The sequence below is a fragment of the Sceloporus occidentalis genome, unplaced genomic scaffold (assembly GCF_023333645.1).
Source record: "Sceloporus occidentalis isolate IW3139 unplaced genomic scaffold, rSceOcc1.0.p SCAF_9, whole genome shotgun sequence".
Classification (NCBI taxonomy): Eukaryota; Metazoa; Chordata; class Lepidosauria; order Squamata; family Phrynosomatidae; genus Sceloporus; species Sceloporus occidentalis.
The window spans coordinates 13,287,454-13,299,530 of record NW_028316989.1 but is presented as its reverse complement, the minus strand read 5'-3'; the positions used below and the strand labels follow the sequence as shown (position 1 = coordinate 13,299,530).

At 43.0% G+C, this 12,077-nt stretch overlaps 1 protein-coding gene across 1 annotated transcript; it reads left to right on the top strand.

Annotated features, from left to right (window-relative positions):
• Positions 1 to 859: 859 nt before the first annotated feature.
• On the top strand, positions 860 to 11,700 carry CUNH11orf52 (chromosome unknown C11orf52 homolog). Its single transcript, XM_089537589.1, has 4 exons — positions 860 to 1,014; positions 4,651 to 4,691; positions 5,879 to 5,925; positions 7,734 to 11,700. The coding sequence occupies exons 1-4, from the start codon at positions 989 to 991 to the stop codon at positions 7,983 to 7,985; spliced, it is 366 nt and encodes a 121-aa protein (XP_089393715.1). The 5' UTR covers positions 860 to 988; the 3' UTR covers positions 7,986 to 11,700.
• The last annotated feature ends 377 nt before the right edge of the window (positions 11,701 to 12,077 follow it).

The window sequence follows — 12,077 nt, the reverse complement described above, 5'->3', positions numbered from 1 at the left end:
CCCCATGATAGGTTCGCCTTAGGGTCGCTATATTCCTAAACAATTTGAGTGACACAATAAAACACAACACAACAACAACAACATAATAATAATATAGTATATGTACTATAGCTATAAATGAACCATATGGAGTGAATTCATTTTTACCTTAGTGTTTTCAATCAATTTTGGAATTATTATTATTATTATTATGATTAACCTTGATTTATAATGCCTGGTGTCCTGCATTTTTTGCCTTGTCCTCCTTTGGGGTCCTTGCAATGAGGACCTCTCAGGGTGACCAGAGGTCCTCCTTTTTCCCCCAGGACCCGTCCTCCATTTCCACCTTCTGTCCGGGAAGAATTCCAAAAGGTCCTCCCTCATGTGAAGCATGATTAAGAATGGGGGACAGGGCTGAAATGGAGGACAGGTCCTGGAAAAGGAGGACCTAGTCTGGCCGCTCTGAGAGGTCCTGGTTGCCATTCCAACAGGAAAGCTAAAGAGCACACTTAGGACTATAACTATAACTCCACACTTCTGGGTCCGGCTCCAAATGGAGGACCTTTTGCAATCCCTGCTGGGCAGGAGGTTTGGAATGGAGGACAGGTGGCTGGTCGCCCTAAAAGGATCCTCACCCCAGAGGAGGACAACCCCCCCCCAAATGTAGGACATGGAAGGAAAATGCCAACCCAAAGGCTGGCAAGGCCTGAGAGGGCCTTTGGGCTGGAGGAGGAGGGCCAGGGCAGCCAGGGCAGGTGGCAGCAGCAGTGCCAGGAGCCGTGCCAGGGCTGCCTCGGGTGGGGCTGCTGGCTCTCCTTCCTCCTCCTCCTCCTCCTCCTCCTCCTGCTGCTGCTGCTGCTGCTCTTCCTTTGCTCCGAAGCGGAGGAGCCTCGTCCTGCGGAGCAGCAGCAGCAGCAGCAGCAGCCCCAGCGCCAGCCCAGAAGAGCCCTCTGGCCCCCAGGAGGGCCATGCCCGGCCGCCTGCCTCCCTGCCCAGCTGCGGGAAGGCCATGGGCAACCGCTGCCCCGGGAAAGGGTGAGTCTCTCGGCCTCTCTCTCTGTCTGTCTGTCTGCCCAAGGGATGCCCAGACTCCCTCCCTCCTTCCTTTGGAGCCAGCAGGCAAAGCTGGCAGGGGAAGGAGGGCCAGGCATCGGGGCTTTAGTGGAAGGGAAAGGCAGCCAAAGGAGAGCGATCATAGGGACAGCCAGCCAGAGCCCTTCCTTCCTCCCTCCCTCCCTTTTCCCCCTTCCTTTCTTCTTTCCTTTCTTTCTTTTTTCTCTCCTTTCCTTCCTTCCTTCCTTCTTTCCTTTCCTCCCTCCCTCCCTCCTTCCTTCCTTCTCTCCCTTCCTCCTTCCTTCCTTCCCTCCCTCCTTCCTTCCTTCCTTCCTTCCCTCCCTTCCCTCCCCTCTCTTCTTCCTCTTTCCTTCCTTCCTTCCTTCCTTCCTTCCTTCCTTCCCTCCCTCCCTCCATCCCTCTCTTTCTTTCTTTCTTTCTTTCTTTCTTTCTTGGCTAGTAGAAGAGGCGACTGGGAGCCATTTGGGGGTCACCAGAGAGAGTCCAGACTGGTCTGAATCCCAAGCTTTTAGGGAAAGGGAAAGGGACCCAAAAGAGAGGGTTAGAAAGAGGCAGGGAGAGCCTTTTCTTTCTTTCTTTCTTTCTTTCTTTCTTTCTTTCTTTCTTTCCTGGCTAGTAGAAAGAGGCGACTGGGAGCCACTTGGGGGGCGACCAGAGGAATTCCAGAATCCCCAAATCCCAAGCTTTTATGAAAACAGAAAGGGAGCCAAAGGAGAGCTTTTGAGGAACAAAAAAAGTCAGGCTGAGTCTTGACTTTCTTGGTTTGCAAAAAGACTTGGGAGTTTTGTGGATGGCAACTCCCAGCATCCCCATGCCACGATGGGCATGACCTCTCCCTTGCTCTCCTGGGACTCATTTTCAGCAAGGAGTAAAGAAGCCCATTAGGAACCAGTGGGCTTTTACCAGTTTTACCAGTCTGTTGTTGTTGTTGTTGTTGTGTGCCTTCAAGATTTTTCTAACTTATGGCAACTTAAGGCAAACTTTTCAAGGGGTTTTCATGGCACGTTTCTTCCTCTGAGGCTGAGAGAGTGTGACTTGGCCCAAGTCCCCCTCTGAGCTTCCAAGGACGAGCTGGGATTCGAACCCTGGTCTGACCCAAAAACAAAGAAGACAAACCCGGAAATATCTTGGCAGCGGGACCCAAGTCTAAACACAAAATTCATTTATGTTTCACGTCCTGAAGGTTGTTTTATACACAATATCTTTTAATAACTTTGTGCCTGAAGCAAACTTTGTGGACACTGAAGAAAGCAAAGGCATCGCTCTCTCCGCCGTCCATGGAAAAAGTTTTGGTTTTGGGAATATTTTGGAATTTGGGGATTCTGGATAAGAGAGACACAACCGGTATATGTCTGTCTATCTATCTATGTGTGTTTAAAAAGCAATGGAACAATCCCCAGAATTAAAACCATTTAAAGTTTTTTTAAAAGACAGGATATTAAAAACATCCGAACAGCACACCATTAAAAGCTTGCAAAAAATTGCATATACTCGATTATAAGTCAACCTTGTGTATAAGTCGAGGGCAAGGGTTGGGGTCAAAATTATGGATTTCAATATGACCCTTGGATAAGTCGAGCCAGATTTTGGGTCAATTTTGTGGACTCTAATTGACTATGATTAGGATGATGATGATGATGATGGATCAAGTTTGAACAGAGAAATAGCATCATCTAGTGGAGAAGGGACGGGAAGACCTTGTTCCTGAGAGTTGGTAAAGTTGCCACTGTATTTAATAGGACTTGGGTTTTGTTATCCACAGGGATGTCCTGGAACCAAAGCCCAAAGGCCCACTATAGAGTCCAGCCAGAAGGTGACCGCTTGGTTTCGGCACAGACTGGCCATTTAGGAAAACCCAAAAGCTTTGCATGGTTTACATGCAGCGAAACCAGCAACAGGCTGTAGCAAAAACCAGCGGCATTCCAGCTGTGGAAACAGTGGTCATCACCCTAGGAAAATAAAGTAAACAGGGCGTGCATTTTGCATGTGACTTGGGGTAGGATTTAGTCCCAAAGGGTAAGCTCAGCTGAGAACATTTTGTCTTGTAGTGTAGAAAGGGAACGCAAAACTCTTGGCTGGGCTTGTCCCTTCTAATTCGAGCGAACCAACCTGAGGCTGAGAGATACCAGCCATCTTCTGAGCTGGGGATTAACTTGCAGACAGACCCAGAATAACCATTGCCTGCAGATGATGAGAAAGAACCGCTCTTTCTTTGCATCGCCAGCCAATACAAGGGGAAATCAGCTCAGGAAAACTGATACAGGCCCTTTTCTTCTTTGGGAAACCAGGCAGCTGGGGATGGCGAGGAATGCCAGTGATGATATTTAAAGCTGGGCTATTTTAACTGCATGGCACACAGCCTTGCAGGAGAAGGACACACTATGGAGTTTATCACACAAAGGAGATTGGGAGTTTATTCTGCAAATATCCCGAGGGGGAAAAAATCACATAATTATGAGAAATGATTTCACACGACGTCGCACAAAACCCGCCATTAAAGTGGCCACAAAGAAGCATCAACACACACTTGGGATTTCAGCGACAATGCATTTCCAACATTGCTTTAGTTGCGCAATTGCATGTGATAATCATTGGCACAATTACCCTTTTCGCTTTATTTACGGGATGCTTTAAATGCACTTTAATCTCTCTTTAATGCCGAAATTAGCCCTAGTGTGATAAACTCCTAAGTGTGGAGAGGTGCGCAAAGTGAGCTGTTTGGAGAGGGATCCTTTGTGCCTCTATCTGTCCACCCTTATTATGGGGGTGCCCTATGTGGAGTACGTCTCGTCCTTTTTCTCCACACCGGACCAGGGAATGTGCTTTTTGGATGGTGTTTTTAGTTTCCCACAGTCCCCTTGGTTTTTAGGAAGAAAGGGGGAGATCATGTTACATATAAAAGTTGAGTGTTTGTTTCTGCTGTGGCTCCCAGCCCAGCATTTCCAACCCCTTTCCATGGAAAAAGGAGTTTAAGGAAGGGCATCTTGGCAACAGTCTGCCCACTCTTTCACCTTCCTCTTCCATGGGTTAGCCCTTGCCATCCTATTCTGCCCCTCTGTGTTTTTCCATCTGCCATTACGAGAGAAAGAGCTGTACATTTTCGGTCAGAAAATTATTTTTTGCTGCATGGAATTTGCCATTCTTGGTGCTAGATTGACCCTTGCATCTCCTGCGTATAATAACAGTGAAATATGTTCTCCAAGCATGGATGCCCATGTGGGCAAAAACCACACCAAACATGCAAAGGAGGGAGGTAACCACCACGGTGGCAGTGCACCAAAGTTTTCAGAACAAGGACAAAAGCTCTTTTGGGGGAAAAAAGTCTCTGAGCAGGGGAGGAAAACATCCCAAATTGGGGGATGGCGCGTACTCAGTGGGCACGGGCAGCCGACCAAGTTTTGGAATGGAAAACTGGGTGGGAGGAGGAAATAAGATGGAACGTCTAGAAATGCAAACACCAATACCCAACATCATAACTTCTTACCGCTTGTAAGCTTGTAAGTATTGGTATTTATAAAGTTGTAGTCATTGGAGTGCCACTGGAGGATCCAGATCTTCTGAATTTAATGAGCCTCTCTCTCCTATCTTTTATTTTAGGAACTGTCCTTCGCCATTCAAGAGAAAGAAACAAAAACCAAGTAAGTAAGCCATGGCCATTTCTTACAATGTGTGGTTGTAGGTGGTAATCTTTATTTGGGGCATCCTTGAATGCAGAGCTTGGAAATGTTACTTTTCTGGACTGCAGCTCCCAGAATTCCCCATCCAGCATGGCCATTTGTAGTCTGTCTGAGTGTTATAGCATACACACACTGTAGAAAGGTCCAAAACATACTGTAGAAACAATCCAGTTTGAGATCGCTTAAGCAGTCTCAAACTGGGTTATTTCTGCAGTGAGTTTTGGACCAAAGTGTTGCATTCATAAGCAAAAACACAGAAATGTTGTGGTCCAAACAAGCTAGTTTTCTGAGTTCTGCATTGGACTGTGGCTTCTGCAATGGCAAATCAGAGTTCATTTCAGAGGCAGTGTTCTTGATTTCCAAAAAACTGGAAGCTGTCTGTAGGATTATCATGGAAACCCCATGATGGACTATATGCAGAGATGGGAGTGTGATATCTGCACTGGGCGTGCGTCATCCCAGAGATGCTGAAACATCCTAAATCAGATGATCGAAAGCATCCTTAAAAATAAACAGGTGCCAGGAGCGATAAACAGGAAAGCAACCTGGCCGCCAAGTGTGGACCAACCTCTGCAAAACACATTCCTTGACCAAAAAAAGCAAAGTTTGCAGATAAATAAACAGAACGTTCCTAAGGGCTTCTTGGAGGGCTTGAAAGGAAAACTCTGCCCTCACTTTCCTTTGGCTGGATGTTTGCACGGACACTGTGGGCCATTGTATTCCACCCCACAGTTTCGGCCAAAGCAATGGATCTGGGCATTTCCGAGGGAGGGACGGAAGGATGGAGTCATGCGCTCACTGTGGCTCCACTAAGTTAAACATTTACAAATGGCCACAACACGCTCATAGCTCTGGCCTCAGATGAGCAGTAACCCAAGGCCCATTTTCACATTGGTTAAAAAGAGGCTCAGACATGGACTGATGTTTAAAAGTCAGAGAAAGCTGCCAGCCACAGATGCTGGTGAAACGTCAGGAATAAACTCTTCTAGAACATGGCCACATAGCCAGAAAAACCCACAAAAACCTCTAGAAACTTGCTTTTGAATTCTTAAGATTCTGCAATAAATATCCCAGTTTAGCTTATAGCTCCTATCCTTGTTTAGGATCATCAAAGTTATTTCCAATATTACTTTCTGTTTCTTCTACAGGTACAAGAACCAGTAAGCAGAGTATACAGCATCCAGAGATCAAAAAGGTAAACTCCCTCCCAAGAGGTTTAATACCAGTTGCAAAAGGTTGCTTTCAGTTTGAAAGGGCAGTGAACCACAGACTGACCCTGTGCTGTCTTAGCAACATTTTTTAAATCTTCATCTGAAGAGGTTTAATAAATCTTAGTAGACCAATCTTCCACTCAGCCTTATTCCATGTATGTAAGTGACTACATCAGTGCTTGTGTTTCGCAGCTTCCAAGAGCCTTGTCTCTTTTCTGCGTACTTGGTTGAGTCAATGTTTAACCAGCAGGTTATTGGTTATGACCTTTAAAACCCTACACAGCTCAGGTCCAGGTTATTTGAAGGATTGTATTCTTCCTTATGAATGTTTGGGATCTGATGGGGAGGTCCTGTCCCACTGCCTTCACAGGTACATTTTGTGAGACCTATATAGAGTAGCCCCATTGAATCAATGGGATTTATCTGTGTATTGATTTTACCATTCACCAGCTGATTCTGAGTGTCCTCTGTAGATAGGATTCCAGGAACTGGGAGTAACAAATAGGATTGACACTTGGAAAAATTGTCTTAAAATAACTCGTGGTTAGGCTGACTAGGAGTTGGAGTTGCAATAAACAAACATGCTGGGACATGCAACACAAAAGCAAATGCATGCTTTCATGCCTCTAGTTTTATCTCTATTGTAGAACAGTAAAAAGTGTATTTTTCCTAGATCTGGTTGTACCTGCAGTTCTGACGTCATTAAACCCCTGTGAACTGTGAATTAATAGATTAACAACTGTGAATGTCTAATGACAAGGTAACAGATTAGAATATTTACGCCTATAATTATGCTTTCACAACTGCAGGTGCAACTAAATCTTGGGAAAGTTGCTTTTCTGGACTCAGACCCAAAGGTAGTTATGGTAAACCAGACTCACCCAAGAAAGAGTTTGCTAACATACTTCAGCTCTTGTGTTCCTGTCCCCTTGAGCTAGAAAGAGAGACAAGACTTTTGATAAACTAACTTTGTTGCATGTTAATAAGTGAAATGGCATACCCTCCCACTGTCCTGACTTGGCAGGAAAAATCCCAATTAAACCTCTGCTGTCTTACTTTCTGACCTGCTTTTAAAACGTCCGAGTTTCTCTCTCGTCCTCCCACTCCTCCCATGTTTGCTTCAGTTGCTGCAAACTGAATTCAAAACCGAAAAATAGTTTTCACTCAGTTAACTAAGCAGCGAAGGAGAAGCAGAGGAGTGACAGATGTTGACCCTTCCTGGTAGGCTCTGGCAAAGGAAATGGCTGCAGCTTCTGCTAGATTGGAGTTTATCACATGAAGGAGATTGGGAGTTTATCCTTTGAATATCCCTGAAAAATTGTGTAATTACGCAAAATGTTTTCACACGACATGGCACAAAACTCGCCATTAAAGTGGTCACAAAGAAGCATTAATACACATCTTTTTACTTTGGGGATTTCAGCAATAATGCATTTCTGATATCAATTTATTTGCGCGACTGCGTGTGATAATCATTCGCGCAATTACTCACCATTTTTGCTTTATTTGCGGGATGCTTTAAATGAGCTCTAATCTTCCTTTAATGCCAAAACTAGCCCCGGTGTGATAAACTCCATTGTCTTTTGTTTCTCATTAATAACGTTTGCCTTCTTGACTGCAGTCTGATGTTGTTTGGCCATGCATGGTCCAGTTTTCCTCTGTGAAGTTTTGGATGGGATAAAATAGGACTGTCCTCCTCCTCCTCCTCCTCTTGCAGTAACAGTTCTTAAGGTTGGTCCTAGCTAAAGTGACATTAGCTTACTAATGCTTACCTCCTCCTCCTTTCTGGAAGGGTGTTGACGTAGCTCCGGTTTATGACGACGTGTCCGAGTTCCCCGTCTACGCCACCGTGAACAAATCCAAGCCCACGAAGCATGATGACAGCAGTGTGCATTATGCAGACATCCAGGTCTTCAGCAAAATCCGGGAGCGTTCGGCCGAAGAGGTGAAAAGCCTCCAGTCCCAGAATACTACGGAGTACGCCACCCTCAATTTCCCCCGTGTCACCCCGAAATACGACAGCAAAAACGGGACTCTCGTGTAACGGCAGGAAGCTTTTCTGCTTTTGCCAACAGAAATAAGGTGGATTTCATGCCTGATGTCCCGATATGCTCAGCTTTCTTGGTGCCTGAGACCATTTTGAAGGGCTCTGTCTTTTGCAAAACATTGTTTTAATGCAAGCCAAAGGTGTGCCAAGGAAATGACTGATAAGGATGAGATAACAGGAGATATACCTGAGGAAAATGGAGTCTCTCCTGCATGTCCCCTTTGCGGTATTTAGAGGCATGAAATGAAGTGGACAGAACCGGAAACTTTGGAGGAAAGACTACTGATGTTTTCTCTGGACTTATTTCTTTGCAAAACCAAGAGTCGCTCCCATTACCAGATTAAGGATATTGACATTACGGCTGAAGAGTGATATTAAGGACATAATATGAGAGCGGTTGACTTAGTAAACAGGTACTAAAATAATCTAAAACATGACTGTAAAAAATTGTGGAACAAAGCCAGGAACAATTTTTATCTGAATTCAGCAATAAAATCCCATTCACATCTAGAGGATTATTCTTATAGGAGAGTTATGCACCGTCAAATCATTTGCTTGTGGGAAATTTGGGGCATAGCCCCTTCTACCCGAAAGACCATGGTAGATATTTATTTTGTCCAGTATAAGAAGGATATTTAATATTTGGCAGCTTAGTCCTTGTTGTTACTTTTGGCAAAATGATTGTATTCCCCTCCACTTACACTAGCAGCAGTCTGTAAAGGATATAGGTGGCATATATTGTACCATGTCAATGTAAGATGTAACAGGTTTTTCTGTTTAGTTTTGTAAAGAATGGGGTTTTATACTAATTTTGAAGCAGGGAGATCACCACAAGGTGATTTTCACCATCTGCTTTCAGGATAGGGACATTGTCTTGAGAAAGCATTGCTATGAGGCAGAATTGCCGTTTTCCTAAATTTCACTTGGTTTTTCGCTGTTATGATGGCCAAATAGAATTATTCTCAGAGCACTTTTCCATCACTGTCCTTTGAGGCTGAGAGAGTATGGCTTGCCCATGGTCACCTAGTGCTGAGCAGGGATTCGAACCCTGGTCTCCCAGGCTGCATCCGCACTGCAGGAATAGTCCAGGTTGACACTGCTATAAATGCCACAACTCGATGCTATGGAATTCTGGAAACTGTCATTTTGTGAGACATTTCGCCTTCTCTGTCAGAGAGCTCTGGTGCCACAACAAACTACAATTCCCAGAATTTGACAGCATTGAGGCATGGCAGTTAAAGTGGTGCCAACCTGGATTATTTCAGTAGTGCGAATGCACTGCCAATGACCCAATCTAGCACTCCGACCTTTAAATCATGCCAGCTGTAGCAAGTTGTTAATCTTTAATATAGATGAAATTGTGCCATCTTCCATGGGAGAAAAATTGGTGTGGAAGAGCAAGGAGCATAAAAGACCCCACTTTGTCATCTTCTGCTTTTGGGAACATACCGATGTATAACTGCATTAACTTGTCACAAATAAATTAGCTCTGATTTATTTTATTATTATTTTTTACACCTGGCAAAACTAGAAATGGGTCATGTGAGATTTGTTTTCCAACCGCGTCGTGTGATGCAATTGGATAAACGGGGCCTTGGGCTTTTTATTTTATTTTATTTTATTTTAATATTCCACGCTTGAAGTAACAGCAATTAAAAACAAAAAAGGACTCCTCAGATGAGTAAGAAAGCCTGGCCTTGCATTTTCTCTCTTCTTTGCCCAGAGGAGCTCTTACGCTTGCAGACGCACTACAAGCTTAGATGCAAAGTACATTTAACAGATACTCAAATGCTTTTCAGAGAAAGGGAAATAATGGTGAGGTTTTTGCCTGTTGCAAGGCGTTAAATTGATAAAATGCTAACATTTAAATGTGTTTTGAAATGATGTATGTGAATGTGAAGAACTATTTTTTAAAAATTATTATTATTTGCACTGAATTTCATAGCTCACGGAGACACGTTGTCTGGGTTTTCTTTACCCATTTATTTCTACAACTGGAATGAAGCCAGACCAGAAATAGATGGCATTTGTTTGGCTTATGATCCAGAATCCTGACAATCTCAAAACAACATTTTAAGAGACCATACTTCTAGTCCTCAAGGTGACAGAATATTTAGACACTCAGAAACCCAGAGGTAAATATAGCATTTTCTGAAATCTGGTTGTTTCTAAGCTGCTGTTAGGATTTTAAAAGGATTTGGAATATGACATTCAGAATTTTTAATATTTGCAAATTAAAAAAGCCTTTAGTGGATGAAGCCCATGATGGAGAAGTTGGAGCATTGGTTGTTTGATGGTGAAATTGAAATGCCAGAGATAGTTGAAGAAATTTCAACATGAAAAGATTTTAATCAGTGTTACAATGAACTACAATAAAGAAGGATAGCTTTGTACTGTATTTGCTTTTCAGCAATAACAAATTTTCCTGTTGGTAAAATGTACCTTTATCTGGAGTTCACCGACATTCACGGCTGTCAAAGACTGAAAGAGAGACATCCATCTATTTGTTGGAAGGCTAGAACAAAGAGTAATGACTAGAGGTTGTGCAATTTCCGCTTGAACTTACGTTTCTTTTCCAATTGATATGTGTCACGTGCCATTTGAATGGTTGGTTATTTCCGAAATATTTTGAAAGATTTGCCACGTTGGAAACTGCAACGCCTTTGGCATCTCCAAAGACGCCTCTTATCAGAGATTAGCATTATCTAAATTATCTTAATTCAATGTTAATGTAAACATTTGAATGACTTGTCACCTGTAGTTCAGGGAATGCAACTTTGATGCTACATACAGGTTCATCAAACACAATGAGTTGCCATGTTGGAAATTGCAACGTCTTTGACATCACCAAAGATGCCTCTTATCTGAGAATAGCATTATCTAAATTATTTTCATTAAATGTTGATGTAAACCTTTGATTGAGTTGTCACCTGTAGTTCAAGGAATGCAACCTTGATGCTACAAAGGGTCATAGACAACATTCCTGCATCGTATAATCCTCCAATATTGGTCTTTCGGTGGTTTACTTGTTGCGTTGCTAGTCCTACAAACTTTTGCAAACCTGAGCTCTTAGCAAGAGTCAAAGCACATTTACAGAACTGGATAAAATGTTTTGATGGTACTCCATGGCGGGTGACCTTTTCCCGTACCTGAACTCTAAAATGTCTCTTTTCATTCTTGTACTTACTCATGTTTACCTTCATGCATGCACTGAATCGTGAGTAAAAATTGAGCTTTAAGGTCAAGAATTGGGACGCATGACTTTAAAGAGATGCACAGTGGCAGTTCGTAGCAAGCAGTAGCTAATACTAGTAAAATGTCGAAGTGAAAAGTTTATTATTCTGATACAAACTGCAAGAAGGAAGGAAGAAAGGTTATCCCTCTTTGATTTTAAGCAATCGCAAAGCTAGAAAGTGGAGAAATATTGTATATATCTTGCTTTCCTCCCCTTATTCCATTATTGTGATTTGTATAATAAAGAGTCCGGAACGCAAATTTGCAGGTATTGCCTTTGAAAGGAATTGGGTTCATTGCACGCGGAATTAGGGATATAGTTAATAAAAGATTTCCTAGCTCCTAAATTTAGCTGCTCTGCATTTTGTTATTGAAAATAAATATTTTTTGTAATTAACAGCAATAGAGAGTGTGCTGGTTTCTTGTAAAGATGTTACAACAGCCGTGATGTGTATGGTTTTTAATATGAAACTTTTTACGAATAAAGCATGTTATGTCGGCTTGATGACAAACATCTGTTTATATCCTGAATCTGAATCAGGCCTTCCCTGTTTTGAATGCCAAGTGTCAAGCATCAGCTGGGCCTCTGAGCATGCATAAAGTGCATTTTCCACACAATCAGGTAATTGACTAGTCAGAGCATACAACTGCATGCAGTTTGACCATTGCAAGCTATCTTTGAAGAATTCACCCATTGCATTTGTTCAACTGAGAAAATAATCTTGTGTGCATCTGCACTGGAGAAATAATGCCGTTTGGCACCACTGTAGCTCTGTCCTATGGAGTCCTGGGATTTCTAGTTTTACAAGGTCTTTAACTTTCCCTTCCCTTAGACTAATAAATTGGAAGAGACGC

Coding starts and splice junctions, on each gene's coding strand:
- CUNH11orf52 (XM_089537589.1), top strand. CDS start 989: ATGGGCAACCGCTGCCCCGGGAAAGG. Junction 1,015..4,650: donor AACCGCTGCCCCGGGAAAGG/GTGAGTCTCTCG, acceptor CTTTTATTTTAG/GAACTGTCCTTCGCCATTCA. Junction 4,692..5,878: donor GAGAAAGAAACAAAAACCAA/GTAAGTAAGCCA, acceptor TTTCTTCTACAG/GTACAAGAACCAGTAAGCAG.